The sequence below is a fragment of the Vigna umbellata genome, chromosome 10, assembly GCF_029865625.1.
Source record: "Vigna umbellata cultivar VRB3 chromosome 10, Vumbellata_1.0, whole genome shotgun sequence".
In the NCBI taxonomy this organism is placed as follows: domain Eukaryota; kingdom Viridiplantae; phylum Streptophyta; class Magnoliopsida; order Fabales; family Fabaceae; genus Vigna; species Vigna umbellata.
In genome coordinates, this window is record NC_142174.1 from 20266973 (window position 1) to 20291529 (window position 24557).

The 24557-nt window shown below is 39.3% G+C and overlaps 2 protein-coding genes and 1 pseudogene across 3 annotated transcripts; all 3 read right to left on the reverse strand.

Moving 5' to 3' along the window:
- Window positions 1-16: 16 nt before the first annotated feature.
- Window positions 17-3262, reverse strand: LOC124823200 (LOW PSII ACCUMULATION protein (DUF1995)). Of its 2 annotated transcripts, XM_047295374.2 has the most exons (10): window positions 3091-3262; window positions 2774-2956; window positions 2466-2513; window positions 2315-2354; window positions 2116-2216; window positions 1465-1657; window positions 1292-1390; window positions 945-1062; window positions 573-716; window positions 17-197 (listed from the first exon to the last, which is right to left on the reverse strand). In XM_047295374.2, exons 1-9 carry the CDS (start codon window positions 3157-3159, stop codon window positions 593-595), a joined length of 975 nt encoding a protein of 324 aa, XP_047151330.1. In that variant the 5' UTR covers window positions 3160-3262; the 3' UTR covers window positions 17-197; window positions 573-592. The 2 variants fall into 2 exon arrangements, with proteins under 2 accessions (XP_047151330.1, XP_087956620.1); XM_088100494.1 differs by lacking the exon at window positions 17-197 and having other exon boundaries at window positions 350-716; window positions 3091-3261.
- Window positions 3263-8164: 4902 nt separating this feature from the next.
- Window positions 8165-10476, reverse strand: LOC148192138 (bifunctional pinoresinol-lariciresinol reductase 2-like). Its single transcript, XM_088101001.1, has 4 exons — window positions 9846-10476; window positions 8910-9150; window positions 8571-8774; window positions 8165-8431 (listed from the first exon to the last, which is right to left on the reverse strand). Exons 1-4 carry the CDS (start codon window positions 10173-10175, stop codon window positions 8268-8270), a joined length of 939 nt encoding a protein of 312 aa, XP_087957127.1. The 5' UTR covers window positions 10176-10476; the 3' UTR covers window positions 8165-8267.
- Window positions 10477-10715: 239 nt separating this feature from the next.
- Window positions 10716-12103, reverse strand: LOC124822056 (UDP-glycosyltransferase 73C3-like; annotated as a pseudogene).
- Between the last annotated feature and the right edge of the window lie 12454 nt (window positions 12104-24557).

The following is a 24557-nucleotide window of genomic DNA, read 5'->3' on the forward strand; positions in this document are numbered from 1 at the left end:
CTATCAGCAAAAAATAAAAAAATCGAACAAAAAGAATTTTCATTCTGCTGTTGGACAAGTAACAAATTGCCACTTATTGACACCACTTTTGTGCTAGAAAACGCCATTACTTTGATCCACAACTTTAATACTTTGTTAATCAAATGGCAAGTGCCCAGTTCCTTCTAAATTTCTGCAGAACAGCTTGAGACCAACCCCTGTTGCTCATCACATAAGTAACTTAATAAATTATGTGAACATAAAAATCTTCTTGGTTTCTTCAAATTTTTTTTTCATCAATCTTCCTCCAACCAAAAAGTAGGAGACTAGTTTTATAGACATTAAAGGAAAAAAGTTCGTTGACGCCAAGTGGTAGATAAAAGAGATTGATGTTATGATGTAGCAAGAAGAAATAGATCCAGATCAGTAGGAGAGTTTGTACTCTTAGGGGTGTCAACGAATCAGCATTATTGAATTAATGCCAATAGTTTCTTGTCTATAAGACATACATTAAGACAATATTGTAGCTCCAGAAAAGACACCATAGTGATTGCACTAAGTTATATGTTAAGTAGGAAACTAAAATTGCTTACCATTACTGTTTCCTGATATATTATGCAGATGGAAGAATCTCAAGAGCAACTTCCTTGAGGGATGGCATACTATTCTGCTCGTGCAGACAAACATATTTCCTAGGCCCAACTCTTCTCAGGACCTTCCAGGGTCCTGGATAACACCTGAGGAAAATGCAGTAAACACATAACACATAAGTGGTACATGCACCCAAAGAGAAACAAATAAGTTCATAATTACAAGCACTTATGCAGTTATTAAACCAAAGTCTAGCTACAGACAGAAATTCCATTCTATCTGCTAGCAATATATCCAAAATTTCTCAGATTACCACAGTATTAAGTATGGCCTTCCAACATATTGGACCAATGAAGTTAATTTAGCTAGCGCACCTAAAAAGTGTTCCTCCATTGCGGCCCTTGAAGTTATGAATGTAATACACAGTTTCCATCATCGGTAGAAAGGTCTTCGTGAGTGCACCAAGCTTTGGGTAGAAGAATGATGGATAATCTTCATCAAATCAAGGATAAATACTATCTCAAAAAGCCAAGAACACTAAAGAAATTCTAAGGTTATAGAAGTTGATTTCTCAAAATCACATCTTTGATACTATTTCCTTTGGTAACTTATTTTCTAATTACTACCTAACTAATATTTTTGAAAGAAAATAAACTCTTAAAATGGAGAATAGGAGCAGGTAGATTCATATTAGAAAGCAGTACAATTTGGCAAAGGATACACCCAGATCTTATGCGATCGAGTTCTCCATTGAAAATAATCAGTTTTCGTTCTGTGTTCAAGACTGCCTCTTTATAAAGTTCTTCCACAACAAGTATCTCTGAAATACAAAGAACTCTGATCAGGAAACTCACATTGTTCATATAAACAACAACAAAGGACATTTGGATCTACCATTGACATTAAAATATGGATAGGCAACCAAGAAAAGTTCATCTTCTGTCTTCACTCTGTCTGACATTTTCACTTTCTCAACAAAACCGAAATCTTCAAAAAATGAAGGCTTGGTCAAATAGTCCAACTTTAAAGAAGATCCACCAAAGACTGATTGTCTAGCAAAGTCAACTTCATTAGCCTCTGGGAAAAACTGATCATTACAAGTTTATGCATCAATTTCATTTGGGAATGAGGAAACTGAATATTGACACTAAAATCTTTCACACAACCATCTCTACAAAACAACACAAACTTTTGTAGACAAACACGTATGAAGAAAGGGGAGACAACATATAAGCAAGAAAATTAGAACTACTTGGTCCAATCAAACTACTCATAATCCCCCATGGAATCTAATCATGGCAACTGGGTGATTGAAATTTATATGCACTGGAGTTATAGAGCAAGAGACTTGAAACTAAATGTAAACTTGGTTATATTGTACTATTAAAAACACTATTTTTTTAACCAACATCAACTTTCAAGTAAAGTGAAAGAAATGCAAGGAGAACAGAACCATTTTTTACATAAGGAAGGATTTTAAATTTTCATCCAGAAAGACATGGCAGGAGCACAAAGAAGAACAAATCCTTAAACCAAGAAGATTACTATTCTTGTTCGTGTGACTTTCTCTGGAATAATGAAGCGGTCACAAAATTCCCGAATCAATTGCATGCTCTCAGTCATTTCAATTCCACCTTCCCCATCACCTGTGATGTACTGAGTGAGATGAATCAGTTTACGTATTGATTAAAACAACAACTAAACATGACTCCAACCAAAAATATGATACTGAAGTATACAGAACCTGGCACAGACCCGAGTCCAGCTGTGGGAAACTCAATCTCCTGTATAAGATTCTTTCATTACAGGCTTTATAATAAATCAGCTCCTCAATTTTTCTGTGTTGTAACTTTTGTTCTCGATTCCTGATAAAATTACTATAAAAAGTTACTCACCATTAGCTGTCTGTTATCCTTCATAGCCAAATTCACAGCTACTTTTACCTGATTCAATAACAAAGACACCGATTTTAATGTTCAATACTTAATTAGCATCTGTATCTGAGTCTACAGAACAAATTACTATAAGTCCCACCTTTTTATTTTTATAAATTTGTTGGTTCAGTGAATCTTACACTGTTGCGCAATTCACTATTGCATATAATATAATTTACCAAATCACCAGAACATTGGTTCATCAATACCAAAGCTTAATGTAGCAACGAATAAAAATTGATGCAGAGTGAGAAACATGAAATGCTTACTTGTTCCAGAAGCTCAGAGTAATCAGCAGGGAAAGGTGCATCAGTTTCAACAGAGGCATTTCCGTCTCTCGATGCAGAACATGTTGATAATTTTCGGTTTCTGGGTGTCACTGAAGAAGCCGAAAATCCTCTAACTCTGATGATCCCATCATATTTCAGGAAAAAAGTTTCCAACTTGGCACTCTATAGATTCAGAAAAGCAATTGGGTACAAGACAGTGGTAGGGATTTTTGGAGAAAAATTTTAAGCAAATTAAACTTTCTGTTGTTATAAATTTTGTGGCAATTGGGTGAAAGTGTTGTTGAACAATATCTTACCGTTGAAGTTGGAAGAGAAAGGGATGCAAAGGGAGAATTAGAGAGAATCATGGAACTGGATAAAACCATTTTCAACCTGAACCTCTCATCCAAAGAGAGATGCCAAGTATAATATTCATAACATAAGTCAGTTTTTTGTGAAATATTCAAAGTCTTATTCGCACTCCATCAATTTTTATATGTTACTTTAATTTCTCACTAAAATTGCTTTTAGTCCCTTTATAGAAGACACTGATAGTGTTATTTTTCAGCATAAAATAAATTTTATTTCAGTTTATGGGTTGAAGCTTGATTATAATTAAGGATCATAGAACGGGTCAGCCCAACCTAAGTCATGGTGGTCACTTTTCTTGTTAATTCTTTCCAACAGCATCATCTTCTTCATTATCATCAGCCCAATTGCAGCTCCTCCACCTCTCTAATTCCATACAATACAATCCATAACAAAGAACAATTAGCAAAGTATTGTGTGCAAAATTAAGTTCAGTCAATAATTTTACTTTTAAAAACTTACACCAAAGTCCCAAAAGTCATTCTTCATCATTTTCAGGATCATTAGAGAGGCACCTTGTAAGAAATATCTTTCACTCTTCTATCTTTATCATCATTGTCTTCATCATCTTCAATGAAATTAAATTAAAGAAAAAAATTAGGATATAGAAAATTGTGTATGAAAATTAAAAAAAAAAAATTAATGACATTTATAGTAGACAATTTTACCATCACAAAAATCATGCTTTCAATTGGAAGTATAAATAATTGTCTATATATTTTTTGACAAAAGACAATTTTTATACTTAGTAAGAGTCTGGAACCAATGTTGAATGTTGATTCAAATACCACTGTTGTAATGCTTAAGAAGTCTCTAGCCATCAAGGAAAGATTTGAAAAATGTTGATGGTTACTCTTCCACCACTCAAGAACATCTATATGTTCTGAAAAATCAAAATCCAATGTGAACTCGTCCAAATATATATTGTTGATTCTTTTCCATTGTAGTTGCTAGTTGAAATTTACGTTTTTTTAATTCCTAACATGACACACAAAAAAAGAGAGTTTATTTATATGAACAATAATAATTAAATTAGAATAAAATAAATAACTTACATCAAATAGGCTTGACTTCATCGAAGATGAGGATAGGAGATCACTTTGCTTATGTTTTAGAGCATTTGAAGTTGAAGTTTTGAAAGTATTGAGAGAATAGCATGTATAGTTTTTCCTTTATTTTCCCTAACTTTACTTCCAACGAAGAGATCAATCCTGTAATCTCAATGTTTCTAATTTCATCCTTAAGTTTAAAATTTCCCCAAATGTAAGAATAATATTATATTCATTCTAATATTTATCAAACTTCACAATCATCTTTTCAATCATATTTCTTATGATTTCATCTCCATCTTTTACACTTTTCATTATAAGACATTGAATTTTCCAAACTTGTAAAAAGTACAAGTTAAATGTAAGATAACTTGAGCAAATATCAAATTTGTAATTTTATAAAATAACAAGAAAATACTTGTTGGTATTTAAATGCACTTTGAAGCATAAAAAAAGTTGAGTTCCATCTTGTAAGAACATCTAGACGTCATGCACTTGATGCATCAATGTCCCATATTTGTTAGAGGTATTTTTTAAATTTAATCATTCTATTTTCAAAACTCCTAACATTATACTTCATGCTCTCTCTAATTTGATCTAAAACATTACCAAGTATCTCAAATCCTTCGTGTACCATCAAATTTAAAATGTAGGTATAACAACACACATGAAAAAACTCATTATCACAAATAAATGAATTTTGTAAAATGAGCTGACTTTTTAAACTTTTTACCAACACATCATTGGTAGAAACATTATCTAAGATGATAGAAAATATTTTCTTTTCAATTTCCCAATAATGTAAAAATTTATTTATCTTCTTAGACAACTCAAATCCAGGGTAAAGTGGAGGGAAATGACAAAAACTGAGAATTTTGGTACTCAACTTCCAATTTGAATCAATATAATGCATAGTTAAATTTATATAACCCTTCGTAGTGCAAAAATGTCCATAAATTAAAAGTTAAATAAATCTTACTCATAATGTAATGTAACTTTTCCTTCAACTTGTTCTTTTCTCTCACATATATTTTCGATATATCCTTCTTAATGGTATTTATAGAAAAAAAGTTACATCAAGATTCAAATAATTTATCCAAATTCTAAGTTTTGGGTAATTTAACAAATTTGAATAATAAATCATGTTAGATAATTAAATTAACATATAATTCACGAAATATTTGGTTTTTTTTTTCAATTTTCTTTGCATGTCTACCATCATTTAATTCAAATTTGTTTTTGGTACATTTTTCAATGCTTTAAATGAGAAGTCTCATATTTTACACCGGCAATTATATATCTTTTGTTAGAGTTATTACACTTTGCCCTCTCTTTTCCTTCTCCACTATTTTTATGATGCTCCTATTACACAAAATAAAAACTGAAACTTGCAAATGGAAAGTAAAACTAAATGGAATTGAATGAACATATAGAATGAAGTTGAAACTAAAACGCAGAGTTGAAACCATATAAAGAAGCAAATTGCAAAAGTGGAAATTACAGGAAATACCAGAAAACCAAAACACCTAGAAATTTGAATTGAATTCTTAATTAAGTGAAAGAAGGTCCAAGTCTGCTTGGCTAGGATACAGAAAAAAACATGCAGGCCTTGTTCACTTGAATGGATTTGAGGGAGAGTAATTGAGGGATTTGAGAGGATTTGAAGATAATTTTTGTTGTTGTTTATTTGAGTGAATTTGGAGGTAAGTGAGAATAAATTTGGAAGTAAAGTTTGTGAGAATTAGTATAGGATTTGATTGACATGACATGACAGATTAAAAAAATTTACTTCCAAATCCACTCTCATTTGCTTTCAAATCCATTCAAATAAATAACAAAAAAATTTATCTTCAAATCTTTTCAAATCCCCTCAATTATTCTCTCTCAAATCCATTTAAGTGAATAAGGCCGGAGGGAGGAGAACATTGGGCTCAAGGTCTTTGGTAATATTCATTACCTCCGATAGTGAAAACCATAAAGCTAAATCAAATGTAATAAATGCACTCAACATTTCCTCTTTTACCATCCTAATTACAGTTCATAACACTGCAATCAGAATTGCAGCCAATAAAAGGAGTTTTTTTTAAAAAAAAATTGAAACAAGTTGCTATCGTAATCCATTAAATGGAAAAATAAAAAAAAAAATATTAAAAGAAAATGTTCTTTGAGAACCAGGTTAGGTTATTAAAATAAAATATTTACAAAAAGTTTGAAAACTGAATTCCTCAGTATCTTGAATGCATTAATTGAAAAAAAAATCCTCAATTATTATTAGGCAAACTATTGACAAATTTTAAAAAATTATTTCATCCCATTTATTTTATTTGCACCATCATAGTTATAAACATAATTTTTATGCAAGAAGAAAAAAAACGTAAAATATACTTTTGTTTTGAACTTAAAAAAAAAAAACTATGTATCTTGGTACTTGTAATGAGAAACTCAAAAAAACAACAAAAGTAATTAAATAGAGATTAACTAAGTCAATTAGTTTTTTTAATGTGTAATATTAAGTGACAACTCACTTTTCAAGTCTTTTATTGGGTTATGATGTTATCAAGGATTAAATTAGAAAATATATGTTTTTAAGTTAATTGGAGTCGTGTGGATGATTTTAAACTAGTCTCTCCTCTTCTTCTTGTCTTTTATATTCATTTTTTCGTAAACAAAACTATATTATCATTTAATCAATGCATATAATTGTTAAAATAAACAAAAAAGACAGAAGTGAATTGATTCTTTTAAAAATTATGATTTTTTTTAGAACTTTCGTCGAACAGTTTAAGTACTAAAGTTACAGAGTCAAAGAAAATCAACACAAATGATTTTATCCTGATTCGAATCAAAAGATTATACATCTAATCATTAATCACTGTAAAGAGTGATTAACGTTTTTCATTAAAATAAAGTTTCAGATTACAAACAAATTAATACAAAGATTAAAAGAAAGAGAACATCTTCCTTCGACACACGAATGGAAGAACCTACTCAATCAATTTGAAGAGAACCGCTTTGACTTTAGACGCACTAAACACAAGTTTCTCCTATTCACAAGACTTGATATGAGCACTCTAAGATTTGATAACTTCCTCAGAACTTTTTTGTATTCTCAAATGACTTAGTTTTCTTTTCACACACACATATAGTTTTCTTTTCACACACACATAGAGAGTTTCAACACTCTGAAAAGACATCTCCCAACTGCCAATGATAATCGATTATCATAAATGATAATCGATTATTTGAGGCTGTCGTGCGGGTAGAGTGATAATTGATTATCTTGAGCGATAATCGATTATTTGCGCACCTTGGACAATATTAAACCAAGCAGTGATAATTTATTATCCCCTCGATTATTTGTGTGAGTAACCCCTTTCTATTTTAGCTTGCAATAATCGATTATCTTTAATGATAATCGATTATTGCCATAATAAATCACTAAATTATAAAACTTTCTAAGTGCATACAAATGTAAAATAATTCCTATACATATTGTTTATAAAAAAATGCTTTTAATCATTGTGTTTACTTACATCATCATCAAAATTACTTCAAGGCAACAATGTTATTATATTATTAACAATAATAGTTAAAATAAACTTGATATATATAATCAATGCATTAAATGTTAAAATAAATTAAAGCTGGCACCATCAAGAATGATAATCAACTACATAAAGTTATATTAATTTAACTAAAATTTAAATTCGAAATATGCAACTGAAAAAATATATTGCTCATTATAACTTAAAAAACATAATTACTTTTATGACACAAGGTATCTACAAAAATGTACTGTTAGTATTGAATTTTTTTATTTTATTCAGATTCTGATGTTTTTTTTTAAGATATGTTGTTGCTTAATACATGGTTGGATTGAAATTGAGTATCAACTTTTAAGATATCTTAAATTGTAAATTTTTAAATAAAAGAATATAACTGATATAAACATTCCGTGCAAGTAAAACAGTAATTATATGATCACAAATTGCTCTCTGTGCATTGCCATTTTGTTTTCTTATTTACAGTTGCACAAATAGTTTTCGTTTTCTTTATTCGAATTCAAATACAAGCTTCTATACATAACGTTTCATGTAGTCTTCAACAGTAGTGTACTTTATTTCAGGATACAATTCACAAGCTTCAACCCCTTCTTCTCCAATCTCAAAATTTGTGAGACAGCCTTCAAAGCAAACATGGTAGTAATGTCCAATTCCTACTTGCTGTTCATAAGGTTGTCCTGTGTTAAGAAAATAAGATCATATGAATGTCACACATGAGGCAAAAGAAAGTTGCATTGAGTAATAAATGTTCAGTGTAAATAATATATGACTTAGCATTCTTCAGATATTATTGCTGATCAATGATATTGATCTCACCTTCCATGGAACTCAAAAGCTGTTCTGCAGAAATTGAAGATTTCTGCAACTCTTTCCCAATCAGTTTCTCCCAAATTTGAACAACTTCTCTCTGGGAGAGTATGTTTTCTGGTGGCCTAATGTAAACTGTTTTGTTCAGAGTTCTGGGATCATCTACGCTTTTGATAGTATACATGGCTATATCATATTCTTCCACATAGATAGCTGCCAAATTCAATGTACACATAGTTCATACAAAACATGCACATGAATTGTTTGGAACAATTTCAAGAGCTCAGAAGAGTCACAAAACATTTGGACAGAAAGATAAACTTGGAAAGTACATAGTGAGTGATTTACCCTTTACGTTTCCATCTCCAAATAACACTACAGAATCCCTTGGGGGCATTATAAAGCCGGGCTGACATAACCCACCAAGAAAGTAACCGGCAAAACAATTAGCAGAAATATATGTGAATGGTATTCCAGCCTCTTCAATAGCTTTTCTTACAACCATTTTGTCGTCAAATGTTACTCTTCCAGGCTCCAATGCATGTCCCATTCTTGCAGGATCAGTCCCAAACTCAGAAGGCAAAAATCTCTGCATGGTACAAAACATTAATTCTAAATAGTCACAAGCTAAAGTGTAACATTGAGTCAATTAATAGATTGGCTTTGTGTGTCAATTAGAGTTTATCTAATAACATTTTGATGCGTCATTGGAGGGCGATTTACCAGAGAGATAAAACATCATTGAACTCTTAACTCAATCCAATAAAAGGACATCACTTCCAACTTAAAATCTCATGAGAAAGGCTTATAATATAAGGAATCCTCACAAGGATTCTTTCTCTATATTAAATCAGTCTTAGTCGTCATCAAGATCAACAATCGATTTTAATATAATTGAGGGTTTCTTTTAAGAGTCTTCATTGAGGATATACGACACTAACGAGGCCTGAGTTTAATCCTCATAAAAAATTGATATCACCGACTCAAAAATTAAGACATTAAATTTATAGATCTTCTTTCTTATAAGATATTCAACTTCTTAGTATCTAATCAAGGCAAACTTAAATTCACTTGAATTCTTAACACACTTATAAAAAATAATAATATAACTAATATCAACAGTTTTGATTCCTAATAAAACCAATAATGTTTCCAAAATAAACTTAAACTGACACTAAATTCTCAAAAACAAATATATGATGACTAATAATATAACTAATATCATTTGATTACAAGAATTATACATGATATGATGAGAACTTACTACATGGAGGTTAATATTACCTTGACATTTCCAGCTTCTTTTATTGCATCAACAAGTTTAAGTTGGAGGAGGATTTGGTGGCTGCGGATATGAACACCAGATATGGCACAAATGACAACATCAACCAGTTTCACGGCATTCACCAGGCTCTGATGATCATTAAAGGAACCTGACACTAGTCTTGCTCCTTGTTCCTTGAACGACAAGAGAAGCTGAACTTTCTCAATGTCAACACCAATCTCTGGCCTGTGAAGGACAAATGTGTTGTGTCCTTGAGCTAAACTTGCCTTCACCAACCTTTTCCCTATGTAGCCAGTTCCCCCAACAATAAGAACTTTGCTCTTTTCCATCTCTCTCTGCCCTTTCTTGTTAGAGTATTGCTGTAAGGTGGAGATGTGTGTACATGATATGATCCCTGTATGATAATATATTCTACCTGCTATGGCTTAAACATAATAATATATTGTGGCTTCTCTTTTGGTATTGAATTTCACATAGCTTGAAGGCTTAAAATGCTATGTTTACCGAAGCTTGGGAGAAATACAAATGAAGCGTTTACTTTTGCTTAGAGGAAAAGTCGATTGTTTGAACATTTCAACCTCTATAATACCACTAGAAATGGCTTTCTCAACATACCTTCCGTTTTAGATGCAATATGAAGTATGAATAGATAGAAGGATTTTTTTAATATATATTCAAATTTAGATTTAATGTTTTTAAAAAGTTGATTTTGGTCCCCACCAATTATTGGTCTCATTTTAATTTTATGAATCCTATTTACTCACCTATGGTAAAGGTAGATATAACGTGACTGAGTGAAGTAACATCAAAGTAGGTGAGATTACACATTTTCGTACAAGTGAATCAAAATTTTCTACGTTTGAATAAATTCCTCATCTTTCACTCCCTTTTTATCACAAGAGTCTAGAATAATATTACAATCTATAATTCATCTTGATAATTAGTATAATAAGATGAATCAGATTACGTATTGTTAAGAATTTAAATATGAATCTAAAAATATAAGAGATAAGAAAAAAGCTTTTAAATGATTTGATTGATATGGATCATAAAAAAATTGTATTCTTAGTCTCTTTATGGGTCATCAACTTCTTCGTTCCCCTCCCAATATCAGTTTTTGTTATCTTCTCCGACATATCATCAGTCACAATGTAACCCAGCTTAAGATGAGACATCACCACCTTATGGGCCAAGCCAACAACGGAACCCCACGTCCAACACCCTCCACCGTCGATTTCCATCCACAATGAGACAAAAACCCACCCGTTGAAGAAGGACTCAGTACCAACAACAGTGGTGCCCACCCACGTATTATCATACCCCTATTCCCAAAATACCCTTCTTTACTACCTCCAATACTTGAACTGGCCTGAATCATCCGAATGAATGCTTCTTCACATGACTCCAGGGCACCACCGAGTTCTTCCAAGGTGGGACCCACCTCTCTACCAAATGACACACACAGAACCGACCCACGTGCCTTTCAATCTCACCACTGGGTCACTTCTTCTTCGGTCACGCTGAACCGGCGGTTCGGCCGGACGTTATGGTCTAAGAGAGCGGAAGCGGTCGAGTTCCAATACTGCTCTGGTAAAAGTGGTCCAACGCTCCAGACCGATTTTTCAATATGATTTGTTATGTATTTAATAAATGGACGCTCCAGATCATCACACGTGTTGATGATCACCGCGCTGCTTTCTCGAACATCATCCAGCCACGATGGCGGTCCCCCCAGTTTAGGTGGTCCCTTCCCCGGCGGCGGAGGAAACCCGAATCCCCCACCGTGGTTCGGTGGTCCCTTTCCTGGAGGCGGAGGAAACCCGGTTTCTCCTCCGTAATGCAGTGATGCACCGATCAACGGCGGAGGATGAGGATGTTGAGGTCGTCGTTAAAGGTCCGAATGCGTCATTGTCGTGTTTTCGGGCAACCCGGGAAGTAAACGGGTCTCGCCGGGTTCAAGATTTAAAGGTTGGGTTTTCCAGGGAGCGAGTTCATGTCCGTGGATATTCATAACTCATAACATCACAAAAAATAACTACAACGCATGTTTAAAACTATAAGTATCATTATGTATAACATATATTTATTGATTATTGCAGTAACACGTGTTCCTGTACGCTCGCTTGTTGTTGTTGTCTACGTCCAATATTTGTAAGATTCTTTTTTCCGTTGTTTAAAGTTCGTCCGTTCAGTCCGTATGGGAGGATACCTGTTAAAGGTATTCCGATGCTTAAGTCAGTAATGGTCCGATCAATAGTTTAAGTACTGCAATAAATGCGTAATTAATGAATCTGCTTATCTCTCACCTTTGACCTGTATTTATAGTTTTGGTCATGGGCCTTGGATTAGCAAAGCCTTAATCACGGCCCAATCCAGAACCCAATCCTTTAACCATCGTTTTACCTTAATCTTGTCCGGAAACTTACCTGCTACGACCGTCGTTTTGTGAGGTCATGGGGTACCGTCCGTCCTGCCTGTTTGTCCGGTACCATCCGGGGGCCATCTAGTTCATCAGGTCCCCCAAGCCCAAGACAACTAATTGTCGTTGGGTTTTATAATTGTGGGTAACCGGTCGGTGCTTGTTTGAATTGAGTTTGGGCGGGAAAACATGTGTTGGGTTGTCATAGGCTGGCCCCCGGGTAGTGGGATCATCACTTGATCTGGGTCGTTGATTGTGCCAGATTTGGACGGCTGATATGAATCCGCGGTTTCAAAAATTTTGTTATAAATAGGAGCGGGGCGTTGTCATTTTCACAAACTTTCTTTATCTTCTGTGGCTGTCGTTTGGCTTACTATTCTTTTTCCAAGGTAATTAATAAATGATTATTGTTCGTGTTTCTTCTTCAGATGGGTCAACGGGCAGGGAAGGCGGGGATTCGTCTGACGAAAGCAGGTCATCGTCTCCCAGCTTGGTGTCCTCGTCCTATCTAGAAAGGCCCGATCTAGAGGGGGGATCGGTACCGAGATCCCTCGTTTGCGATGGCGAGCGGGTTATTAATGGGATATCGCTCTTCCTTCTTCAGGGGGAATTGACGTAGACGCTGAACGGGCGGAACCGACCAGCGGGTGGCCCGTTGTCGGGGGTTACGAATGGGCTTCTCACGAAGTGGGGTCCCATGAGTCCGAGTTTTCTACCCGGCAGGAATTGCGGTTGTGGACGGAGCGATCGTTCATAACGAGGGATGGAGAAGACACTCGTTTGATCCGTCTTGGCATCCGTCATCCTAACGAGCGAGTCTTCCACGGCAAGGGGTCCTATACGGAAGACTTCTTCTTTGTATATACGTACTTGTCCAACCAGATGTTCGTTCGGGTGCCCTTTACTGGGTTTCAATCAGTCGTGTTTCAAAGGCTGAACGTCGCCCCCTCCCAACTGCATCCGAACAGTTGGGCTTGCATCCAAGCGTTTGTGGCGATGTGCTCTACCCTAGTGATCAGTCCTACTGTCTCCATTTTTCTGCATTACTTTAATGTCCGGCCGGTCGCCAAGCGAGGTTGGGTATCTCTAACTTCCGTCCAAGATTGTTGTCTATTCAAGCCGTACTTGGAGTCCTTCAAAAATTTCAAGCACTGCTATTTTAAAGTGATAATCAAAGAAGGCGGACGTTCGCAGTTTCACACCAAAGCGGGCGGTCCCCTGTTCCCCTTTTATTGGACAAGGGACACTGCTAAGATAAATGTTGTACCGATCGGCGTTATGACCCCCTGTTGAGATAGAGGCGGTTAAGACCATTGACACCTTATCCCGCCGTCTTCCTGCCCGAAATTTAGTTGAATGCGTTGGGCATGAGGATTTTGACCAAAATGGCGTTCGGTACGGCATTTGCCACTATCTGTGTGTTATTTTCATATTAACTTAGCTAAATTTATGTTTTCTTTTCAGATATCATGTCTCTTCCAGTGCCCCGCAATACAAGCTACGTGTCGTCATCCCGGAAGAGGATCCCCGGTTGGCGGGTTCAAACCATGCTCTCACGACCACACAATCAAGGACAGTGGAGAAGCCAGATCCTCCCGTGACGGTTGGAGTTGTCCGAGGCGTCCGCCATCCCCACTGCTACCCGCTTAGAAAAGAAGAGAAAAGCTAAGGAGGGGTAGAAATCCTCTTCGAAGAGGAGTCGCCGTGAGGGCAGTGCTCCTCACCCTCTGTCGGGCGGTATCTTCGACCCGTCATTCAACGTGGGAGGGCGAGTGAGCTTCCATACGAGCTCATCTCAACGGGCGGTGATGGAAACTATGTCCAAAAAGAACATCACCAAGGCCGCATTGGAGTTCGCAAGCCGGGGGGCCATGCTGGTTTGATACCTTCGTGAGTTTGCCGACTGGCGTGGAGCCAGGGATGTCCAAGTGGAGCTGGCCGCTAAAAAAAGGGTTGTGGAAGATCTTCGCGCTCAACTGGAAGCCCTCACACTTGAGCATAAAAAGTGCAGGAAGCAGCGGTCCGAACTAGAAGAGAAAATGGACGAAGTGTGCCAGGAGTTGAGTACAACCGTCCAACAATTGAAAGATACTCGTGCTAGGAGCGACCAGATAGTTGAGGAAGCCGGGCGACTAAAGTTGGAGGCGAAGCGGCTGACCGAGAGCAAAAAGGAGCTGTAGAGCCAAGTGGATCGTTTGACCCGGGAGTTGGAGAAAGCCAACGAGGTAATCACCACTCTAAACACAAACATTCAAATTGAGCATGAAGAGGGCTTCAATAAGGCACTCCGTCAGGCCGCTTTGCTGTTGGGGGCGAATCCTATGGCCACCGGTTTCGACCTTTGCCAAGATGTCTATGACGGGAAGATGATGCCGGTCGTTACTTCACCGGTTGACGAGGATGTGGCGGTTGAAGAGGAAGAGCGTCGGGATGACGACAGTGATGAGTGATTAGCGTAGAGGGAAATGTCTTTCGCTCTTTGTGGGGGGTATTTGTGGCTCGAAAGGGTTATATTGTTTTGTTTACCGACCGATGGTCGTTCGCTCTTGATGTAATTACAGACTTGAACTTTTATCAATGAATTTGAAGTTTTTAAGCTCTGTCCTTATCATCCGATCATTTTATTTATGGTCCGTTTAATGTACTTTACATACGTGCTTTTTAAAATTTTATGCTAATAAGAAACATCGTTGGTTTTGACCGTTCGGTGGGGGGTTCATTTTATGAACTCCCTACTTGTTTATTTTCTTAGGCGCCTCGGGTGGCAGGGGTTTAATAAGTGAACTCGTCGTTCACCACCCCGTTGGTGGACTAGATTTCACGCAATACGAATCGAGCGGCATGGTTCCTTTTATGAACTCGTCGTTCGCCTCCCGATCGTCTTATGAGTTCTGGAGTCGGGTGGTAGTAGTTCTATTTATGAACTCGTCGTTCACCACCCGTTCGACTTATTAGCTTTTGAGTCAGGTGGCAGTGGTTCTATTTATGAACTCGCCATTCACCACCCGATTGTCTTACCCGTTTGCAGGCTACGCGTGCCGGGAGACAGTGATTCTTTTTATGAACTCGCCATTCGCCGCCCAGTTTCTGGTTAGTGCGCCGGTAGTTAAGTAGTTCGAGTAGTGGAAATCCGGAGCATGACATTATATGTCTGAAATGAAGAAGATATTACAATAATTTCAACTAAAGTAAAATTTCAAGTGCGAAGCGTTCCATGTATTAGGGATGGTTCTGCTGCTCGGGTGGGAGAGACGGTACGCTCCATTATGAAGGTCTTCAGTTACCTTGAAGGGCCCCTCCCACTTTGTCGCGAGCTTGACGTGAGTGGGCCCTTTTCGTGCGTCCCCTGTCTTTCTCTAGATGATCGCCTTCCTTGAAGCTCCAGGGCCGAACTTTGGTATTGTACTTCCTCTCCACCACTCGTTTGCATGCTTCTGCCCTGAGAACTGCTCGGTCGCGGTGTTCGTCCAGAGTATCCAGCTCCATCCTGAGTTCTTCGTTGTTGAGTATTGGGTCTTGTGGTTGCCGCTGCATGGAGAGTTCCCCCAACTCTACTGGTAGCATGATGTCAGTGCCGTAGGTGAGGGCGAACGATGTGTCGCCGGTTGTCCCATGTGGGGTGCATCGGTACGCCCACAAGACTTCAGGGAGTTCGTCCACCCACGTGCCCTTCTTTTCTCCCAACCTCTTCTTAAGCTCAGTCACTATTGTTTTGTTCACGGCTTCTGCCTGACCGTTCGTTTGGGGATGCTCAACCGAACTCGTAACATGTCTAATCCCCAGACTTTGATAAAACAACCCCAGCTTTCTGTCAATAAACTGTCTGCCATTGTCGATCACCACCGTCAGTGGAAAACCGAACCGACATACTATTATCCACACAAATTTTTGTACCTGCTGGGTTGTTACTGTTGCGAGGGCCTCGGCCTCTACCCATTTGGTGAAATAATCGACGACGACTAAGATGAACCTCTTCTATGCTCGTTCGGGGGGGAAAGGTCCCACGATGTCCATCCCTCACTGGGCGAACGGCCAGGGTGAAACCATAGTATGTACCTTGCTCGGCGGGGCTTGTGGGATATTGGCATGAGCCTGGCCTTTTTGACATTTCTGAACAAAATTTTTAGCGTCTTCCTCCATTGTTGGTCAATAGTAATCGGCTCGAACGACGCGAGCCCTCAGGGTACGCTAGCCGGTATGGAAACCATAAACGCTGTTGTGAAGCTCATCCAATACGTAGATCGCCTCCGGGCGGTTCAGGCATTTCAGAAGAGGAGCCGAAAATCCTCTCTTGTAGAGGTCATCCCCGATGATAACATATATCGCGATTTTGCAGGCATCTATTGGTCGAATTGGGCGTCTGACATCTTGATCTTGCATCAATTTACGAATTTTGCTCCGCCAATCCTCCCCATCATCACTATTGACGGCAAACATTGTACCGAAGGTTTCGATAAGACCTGTCGGATCACGGTTGTCAGCTGTCCCTTTTCCTTTCCATTGCTAAGCTTAGATAGCATATCTGCCCGGACGTTTTCTTCGCGCGGGATATGTCTGATGTTGACTTTTTCGAATTGCTTGATCATCGCCTGGGCCTTATGGAAATATCTGAGGAGTTGTTCGTCCTTGACCTGAAATTCGCCTTTCATCTGTCCTACGACCAGTTGGGAGTCCGTACGGTAAGTTAGTCTTTGTGCACCCATATCACAAGCCAGGCCGAGACCTGCTATCAAAGCCTTGTACTACGCCTGGTTGTTGGACGCTTTAAACTTAAATATGAGGGAGTACTCCAATAGTAAGTCGTCCGATCCTTCTAGGACCACCCCTACGCCTCCTCCTGCTCTTCCAGAGGCACCATCCACGTATAAATTCCATTCATCCGAACGAGGAGCTTGTGGTAACTCTACCGCGAAGTCGGCTAAATTCTAGCCTTTAACCGATCCTCAAGGCTCATACCTTAGCCCAAATTCTGACAACTCTACCGCCCAACTAACCATTTGACCGGCCAGGTCGGGTTTCCTCAAAATCTTCGATATGGGATGATCCGTCTGAACCACGACTTGATGACTCTGGAAATAGGGGCGGAGTCTTCTGGCCGCATTAAGGAAGGGCAAAGCCACCTTCTCCACCTGTTGGTAACGCGTTTTGGCGTCTTGCAGTACCTGGCTAACAAAGTAAACGAGTTGGGGTTCTGGTTTATCCTGTACCAGCGTGACGCTAATGGCGTCGGTCGACACTCCTAAGTAAACTTGTAACTCTTCGCCCGACCATGGTCGATTCATGACTGGGGGATTGGTCAAGACGCCCTTGACTTCTGAGAACACTTCCTCACACTCTGCGTCCCATACCCCCGGACCGGCTCCCTTCCTAATTCGTTTGATGATTGGTCTGATGTGCTCGGCCAGTTTCGGGATAAACTTGGACAGGGAAGTAAGTCGACCGACCAATCGTTGAATCTCCTTAAGATTGATGGGGCTCCTCATCTCCAAGACAGCCGCGCACTTGTTCGGGTTGGCCTCTATTCCTCGGGCAATCAACATGAAGCCCATGAATTTTCCGGCGGCTACTCCAAAAGTACACTTGGCGGGGTTCAGCCTCATGTCGTACCGTCTTACTTGTCCGAATACCTACTCCAAATCCTTGATATGGTCACTGCCAGATCTCGACCGCACGACCATGTCGTCCACGTAGACATCCATGCAGCGGCCGATCTGCCCCGCAAAGATTTTATCCATCAAACGTTGATAGGTGGCTCCAGCATTTTTCAGGCCGAACGACATGACATCATAGCAGTAATTTGCTTTCTCTGTTATGAAGGCAGTCTTCTCCTGATCTGGAGCGTACATCGGGATCTGGTTGTAGCCGAAATAGGCATCTAAAAAGCTGAGCATGTGATGACCGGACGCCCCGTCGACCAAACCATCAATGCTGGGGAGCGGGTGAGAGTCCTTGGGACACGCCTTGTTGAGGTTGGTGTAGTCTATGCATATTCCCCACTTTCCACTAATCTTCTTGACCATGACTACATTTTCTAACCAGGTGGTGTAGGTCACCTCTTGTATGAAGCCAACCTCCTTCAACTTCTACACGTCCTTGAATAAAGCCAATTTGTGTGACATTACAAACGGGTGGATGTCTGGCATGTCAGATGCCGTCCATGCAAAAAGGTCGCGGTTGCGCCAAAGGATTGCCCGTAGTTCTCGTTCCAGTTCCAACCCCAATCCCCCCGCCATGCGGGTAGTCTGACTCTCGCCCCATCCAACTTTCACATTCATTAACTCACCGATGGACTCGATTCGATCGTTTGTATTAGTACGAGGATCGAGGTCGGGCATCGCCACCTCTGAACTGATCGTCCTTCGCTGTGTCATCTGGGGGTAGAGCTTCAATCCGGTTGCATAGAATTCACGGGCTGTTTTTTGGTCGGCTCTAACGGTGCAAATGGTTCCCCTCTCTGATGCGTACTTCATAGTTAAATGGGAGGTGGACACTATTGCTCCAAACGCGTTTAGGCACGGTCGGCCTAAGAGGACGTTGTAGGACGTGTTGGCGTCTACCAGCAAATAACGAACCATCTTTTTGTTGCCCTCCCGTCCGGTTCCTAGACGAGTGTAGAGGTCAACATAACTGCGAGTGTTCACTCGTTCCCCCGCGAAGCCCACTATCTGCTCATTGTACGACACAATAAGGTCTTTCGACAGGTCCATACGCTGAAAATTTTTCCAGTACAAGATGTTGGCGGAGCTTCCCTAATCAATCAACACCTTACTCACCCCGTATCGAGCTATCTCCGCCGTGATCACCATGGGATCATCCTGTTCCGGGTCTGGAGCGTGGAAGTCATCATCTATGAAAGTAATTGTCGGCATGGACCTTCTAGGCCTCTGTATGGCATTGACCGACCGGAGCGTCCTAACATGGCGCTTCCTGACCGATAAGGACGATCCTCCTCCGGCAAACCCTCCTGATATGGTGTTGATATGACCTCTTAACAGGCGTTCATTACTTCTGCTCCGGCTTCTACTGCATCGCCTCTCCCTCCTAGAATGGTTGTTTCCATAGTGCTGTGAGCGTCCCCAATCGTCTCGCCTCACCGAACTCCTGCGCGGACTGCGCGTTCGTGTTGATGAGTCAAGGTGGCGGTTCGGGTGCTCGGTTCTAACGTACTTCTTCAATTTCCCTACTCTGATCAACTCCTCAATTTGATCTTTGAGGGTTATGTACTCTTCTGTGGTGTGACCCAAGTTCTGGTGCCATAAATAGTGCTTATTTTCATCGGCGTCGGGCAGTGTACGGCGCCTCTTAGGCGCCTGTATGATCTCAATGCTCAATGCCTCCTGCAAAATCCTAGAATGGGGGGCGTTCAGCGGAGTATACTGCTGAAAGCGCGGTCCCCTAGGGAGCTCCTTCGGCCTAAACCCCCGACCTTTCCTGATGTCCCCCCCGGGTTCTTTCCTTCCGCCTTCTCCTTCACCTCTTGTGCTTCCTTTCAGTAAGATTGCTTCATTTCCTCCACCCTTATTTCGTCCACCGCTCGCTTGCGCAACTCCTCCATGGTCTTCGACACACGCCTACAGACACTTTCTCTAAAGGATTCCGGTTTGAGCGCGGGAAGGACATACTGAAGGGACAATTCGGAGTTGAGGCCTTTCACCCGTCGGACCATTTTTTGGTAACGGTCCATGAATGCCTTCAATGTCTCAACTTTTCCTTGCCTGAGGCTCGACAGCTCGAAAACAGTTAAGTCCTGGGAGCGACAGTTGGTGAACTGTCGTCCGAACATAGCCTTCAAGCCTTCGGAGCTTTCTATAGAGTTTTGAGGCAGGGAATTAAATCATTCCAAAGCTTCCCCCTCCAGGGACAAAGAGAGTGTCTGACACCAGATTGCCCGGTCCCCTGTCCGAATTGCCATCCTAGTAGTAAACGCCTTCACATGCTCGTCGGGGTCGGTCTTTCCATCACAATTGATAAGCTACGACGGGATGAAGTGTTCAAATATATGAATGTCCATAATGGCTTGAACAAATGGTAGGTGGTCAGAGGTGTCCTCGAACTTCACCACCAACTGTTTGCTCAAGGTTGCGCTCTCGGCCAGGTGGGATCAGGAAAGCTGCTATGCTCCGAGGCACCTTCCTGAGTGGCTTTGCCGCGCTCTTCTTCGGTTTTATCTCCTGCTCCGGATCTTCTCTCCTGCGCTACGCGAGCTGAGCACTCGGCCCGTACGACCGCCATTTCCGCCTTATGCTGTTGCTGTAACTCTTCATCTACTATTGTAAGATCCTTATCATCTCGGTTAGGTCCTCGCTGCTCATGTTTCTCGTGGTCACCATTGGGTTTAGTCACCCGGCCCCACGGTGGGCGCCCAAATGTTCCTGTATGGGGTCGAGTCACCTAAATCTGCACGCTTGTTGTTGCCTCCGTCTGGTCTTCGTGAGATTCTTTCCTCCGTTGTCCAAAGTTCGTTCGTCTAGTCCGCCTGGGAGGGTACCTGTCAAAGGTGCTCCGATGCTTAAGTCAGTAATGGTCCGATCGGTAGTTTAAGTGCTGCGATAAATGCGTAATTAATGAATCTGCCTACCTCTTACATTTGACCTGTATTTATAGTTTTGGTCATGGGCCTTGGATTAGCAAAGCCTTAATCAATGCCCAATCCAGAGCTCAATCCTTTAACCAGTGTTTTACCTTAATCTTGTCTAGAGACCTACCCGCTACGACCGTCCGTTCTGTGAGGTCAACGGGTACCGTCCGTCCTACCTGTTTGTCCGATACCTTCTAGGGGCCATCTAGTACAACATGTATCTATTATATACCTATCTTTATTTGATTTATTCCAAAAATATTTTATATTCATTATAACAATTTTTATGACTCTGTTATAAGGTATTGACTGAAAAACCATTTATAAATATCAATATAAGTATTTCTAAAACTATTTTCCAAAGAAATAACTAAAGTAGTGGGATTTGAATGTCAAAAGTCAAGTTAATAATAAGGTTTCAATCCTTTAGTTGTCCCTATTTATGTGGGGTTTTCCCATTTTGATCCCCTTCTTATTAGAATCCTCAATTGAGTCCTTATAAGTGGTAATTTGAATCAATTGAGCCCCGGCCGTTAAATTTAGTTAACGGGGTTAAGTTTTTGCACAGGTAGGAGGATTACGTGTTAATTTCTTTAAACATGGCATGTTTAGAGTTGAAACGTGGCATTTGGCAAGTTGTTAAATTTGAATAATATAGATTTCTGAAATATAGGATTTAGGGTAAAATGAAGTTAAATATGAGATTTTGATTTCATTCTTGATTAAAAATCTGAGACGAATGTGGTTGTGAGAGGAATGTGGTTGCAAACCTTGCGCGAAGTCTTTAGGGTTCGTTGTTGTTGAAGATTGGCAAGCACGTGAAGTTTCAAAACAGGGAAGTACGAAAGCAGAAGACGCAACAATGTCTATGGGTCATTCGTGTTCCTCTTCCACTTGCAATGAGTGTGGAAGAAAGCAGTTGCGGTCTGTGAGCTCTCGTGGAGATGGAGGGTGGAACAGGAATGATGCTTCGTTGATCTGCCATTATGGAGAGAAGTCTCTGTTGAGGACTGCGAAAACTAGTAAGAATCGAGGCAAACAATTCTGGGGTTGCCCTAGGTGTCGGAACAATCGGTACCGTTATAGAGTCGCGCAACAGAATAAATTAATAAAGCGGACAGCGTGTTCGGTCAAACTCGTAATAAGATGTTCCGTTTTAGAAATTTAATTTTCTTAGAGAAAATTTGTCAAACAGTTGATGTGCATAAAACAGTAAAGAGTATAGGGTGTAGAAAAATTGACACACTGGATTTTTATCCTGGTTCGATTCAAAAGAATCTACATCCAGTTGTTAATCACTATAAAAAGTGATTAACGTTTTCACTAAAATCAGTTTCACACATTACAATAAGAGTGAATGAAAACAGATAGATAAAACCTTCCTTCGACGAACGAACCGGAAGATGACCACCTTGCCAACTCGAAGAGAACCGCTCCGACTATCGACACACGAAACGCGAGCTTCTCCTATTCACGAAACTAGGCAAAGCACTTGAACTAGCTTTTTAGAACTTCCTTAGACAAACTGTATTCTTAAAAAGCTCAGAGTTGTCTTCTAAGAGTTTTGGAACTACTTTATATAGCCAACTGGTCTAAGTTCGCAGAGATGAATTATAACTGCCACAAATAATCGATTATTGTTAGTGATAATCGATTATTTGAGTCCGTTACAGGGTTTTTCAAAAGTGATAATCGATTATCCTAAGGAATAATCGATTATTCCAAAGACTTTGGCAGTTCTCATCAGAACTAGTGATAATCGATTATTTGGAGTAATAATCGATTATTCCAGAGCAACGAGGTTTTTCAAAAGGGCTCAGGATAATCGATTATAGCTTCTAATAATCGATTAAATGCGTAACAGTTCTAGAAATATGAATTTTTCTAAGTATTACACGTTTAAGGCTTTTCCTAATACATTTATAATCTAGAAAGTGCTTTTAAAACAATTATAACAGTCTATCGTCTTTCAGCATCATCAAAATCATTTATCTTCAAATTTACCAATGCTCCTCATTGGTAACACTAGGTATAAGGTTGGAAGTGAAAATGCTAGATGCAACTACTTCAGATGGTGCACTGATTGGGGAATTGAAGAAAGTGTTAGCTGTGAGGTGTTGGAAGTAAATGATGAGAGGTTGCTGAAGAGTTTTGAAAATGAAAGTGATAAGAAGATAGTTGGTGTGCAGAAAGCTGTGATGGGTCTTCAAAGCTGGATGAAATTTTTGGTTGGGGTTGTTAGTGTTATATGTCATAGAACCTGTAAAATAGTTCTTAATAAAGGCTCCATCAACAGTTGAGAACACATAACTACAAACATACACAATACACGAGTAAAATAATACTGCTATCTTAGGACCTGAATAAACAACTGAAAGAGGAATTCAACTAAGGACACAATGATGATAAATAATAAATTTTTAATTTACTTCCAATAAAGAAACTGTCAATGTCGAACTCAAGATTTGTATATTAATACCAAAAAGTAGTCATTCATTGTTCATACAAGTACCAATATATAGGATACTTTAGGCTATAACATACTGAAACATAAACCATTGTTTATAACACATGTCTGTAAGATGATAAACATCAAACTTTGCCCTTACATTTGCTACTACTAAAACATATAACATTCTTCAACTTTGAAGTGGTTCTTCTCCATCTGGTTGACCCTCAGGCAATGAACTGGGTTGTTGTCCCTCTTCCTGCACTTGGTTTCTCTTGGGGCAACTTTTTCTTTTGTGACCCACTTCCCTACACATGCCACATCTCTTCAGTAATCCCCCTTTGTACATTCTGGTGCTACTTTTCTTCAACTCCCATTGCTCTAACCTCCTTTCCTTCTTAGGACGACCAGGCATCTGTCTTTTTTATGGAGGCATGACATTTGGACATTGGGTTACCTCCCAGATGTTGTTTCCATTAATGGGATATATAATGGAGGAATAAATTTCTGCATATGTTGACTTTTTAAAGCATACAAGTATGTAGTCCTCTGCATCTATGTTGAGAAACCTCATTGCTGCCAATACATGTACATGAGGTATTTCACTAATGCTCCATTTCCATTAGGAGCATGAATATTGATCTATATCCACCACAAACTTGTCCCCACTTTGGGACACATGTCTGACTTCATATAGCCTTTTTGCAGACCAGCTGTCAACATAAGCCAATATTAGTTATATGATACTTAGGATAACATAAACAAAGATAAACATATCTCATAATTCTTGGATACCTGGGAATCCAATTCTTTATTAGTAGTGCCTCCTTTTGTAGTCTACTAAGTATTTTTGGACAAATTGATGACTTAAAAGATGTTACCCTTGACCTATTAGTGGCCCATCTCTTCATCATGTATAGTCTGATTTCCTCCAACATTGTAATAATTGGTTTTGTCCTCGTATTTACCAGAACACTATTAAAGGCTTCTAACATGTTATTAACCAAAGTATCACATTGAGTTGTGCTTGTGAACCTTGATCTGGACCAAAACCTTGAATAAAGATGTATTTCACACAATGAATATGTTAAATAATCAGAAAGTAAAAGTTAAGTAAAACTTATGTAAACTGAGAGTGTCAAACCTTGGAGGAATAGCTATCAAGTGTCGAAAAACATCTCGATTCACCTCTTTGATACTTCTCATCTCATTCTCCCATTTTTGTGGGTGGGTTGCTATAACTGCCCTCCACATAAGCTTTTTTA

What these genes read in the sequence shown, in the direction of transcription:
- LOC124823200 (XM_047295374.2), bottom strand. Translation starts at nt 3,159, where the DNA reads ATGGTTTTATCCAGTTCCATGATTCTCTCTAATTCTCCCTTTGCATCC. An exon ending in ACTCTGAGCTTCTGGAACAA is followed by an intron (nt 2,514 to 2,773) that starts GTAAGCATTTCA and finishes TTATTGAATCAG; the next exon opens with GTAAAAGTAGCTGTGAATTT. An exon ending in TCCATATTTTAATGTCAATG is followed by an intron (nt 1,391 to 1,464) that starts GTAGATCCAAAT and finishes TTTGTATTTCAG; the next exon opens with AGATACTTGTTGTGGAAGAA.
- LOC148192138 (XM_088101001.1), bottom strand. Translation starts at nt 10,175, where the DNA reads ATGGAAAAGAGCAAAGTTCTTATTGTTGGGGGAACTGGCTACATAGGG. An exon ending in AAGAAGCTGGAAATGTCAAG is followed by an intron (nt 9,151 to 9,845) that starts GTAATATTAACC and finishes TGTACCATGCAG; the next exon opens with AGATTTTTGCCTTCTGAGTT. An exon ending in TGGAGATGGAAACGTAAAGG is followed by an intron (nt 8,775 to 8,909) that starts GTAAATCACTCA and finishes TGAATTTGGCAG; the next exon opens with CTATCTATGTGGAAGAATAT.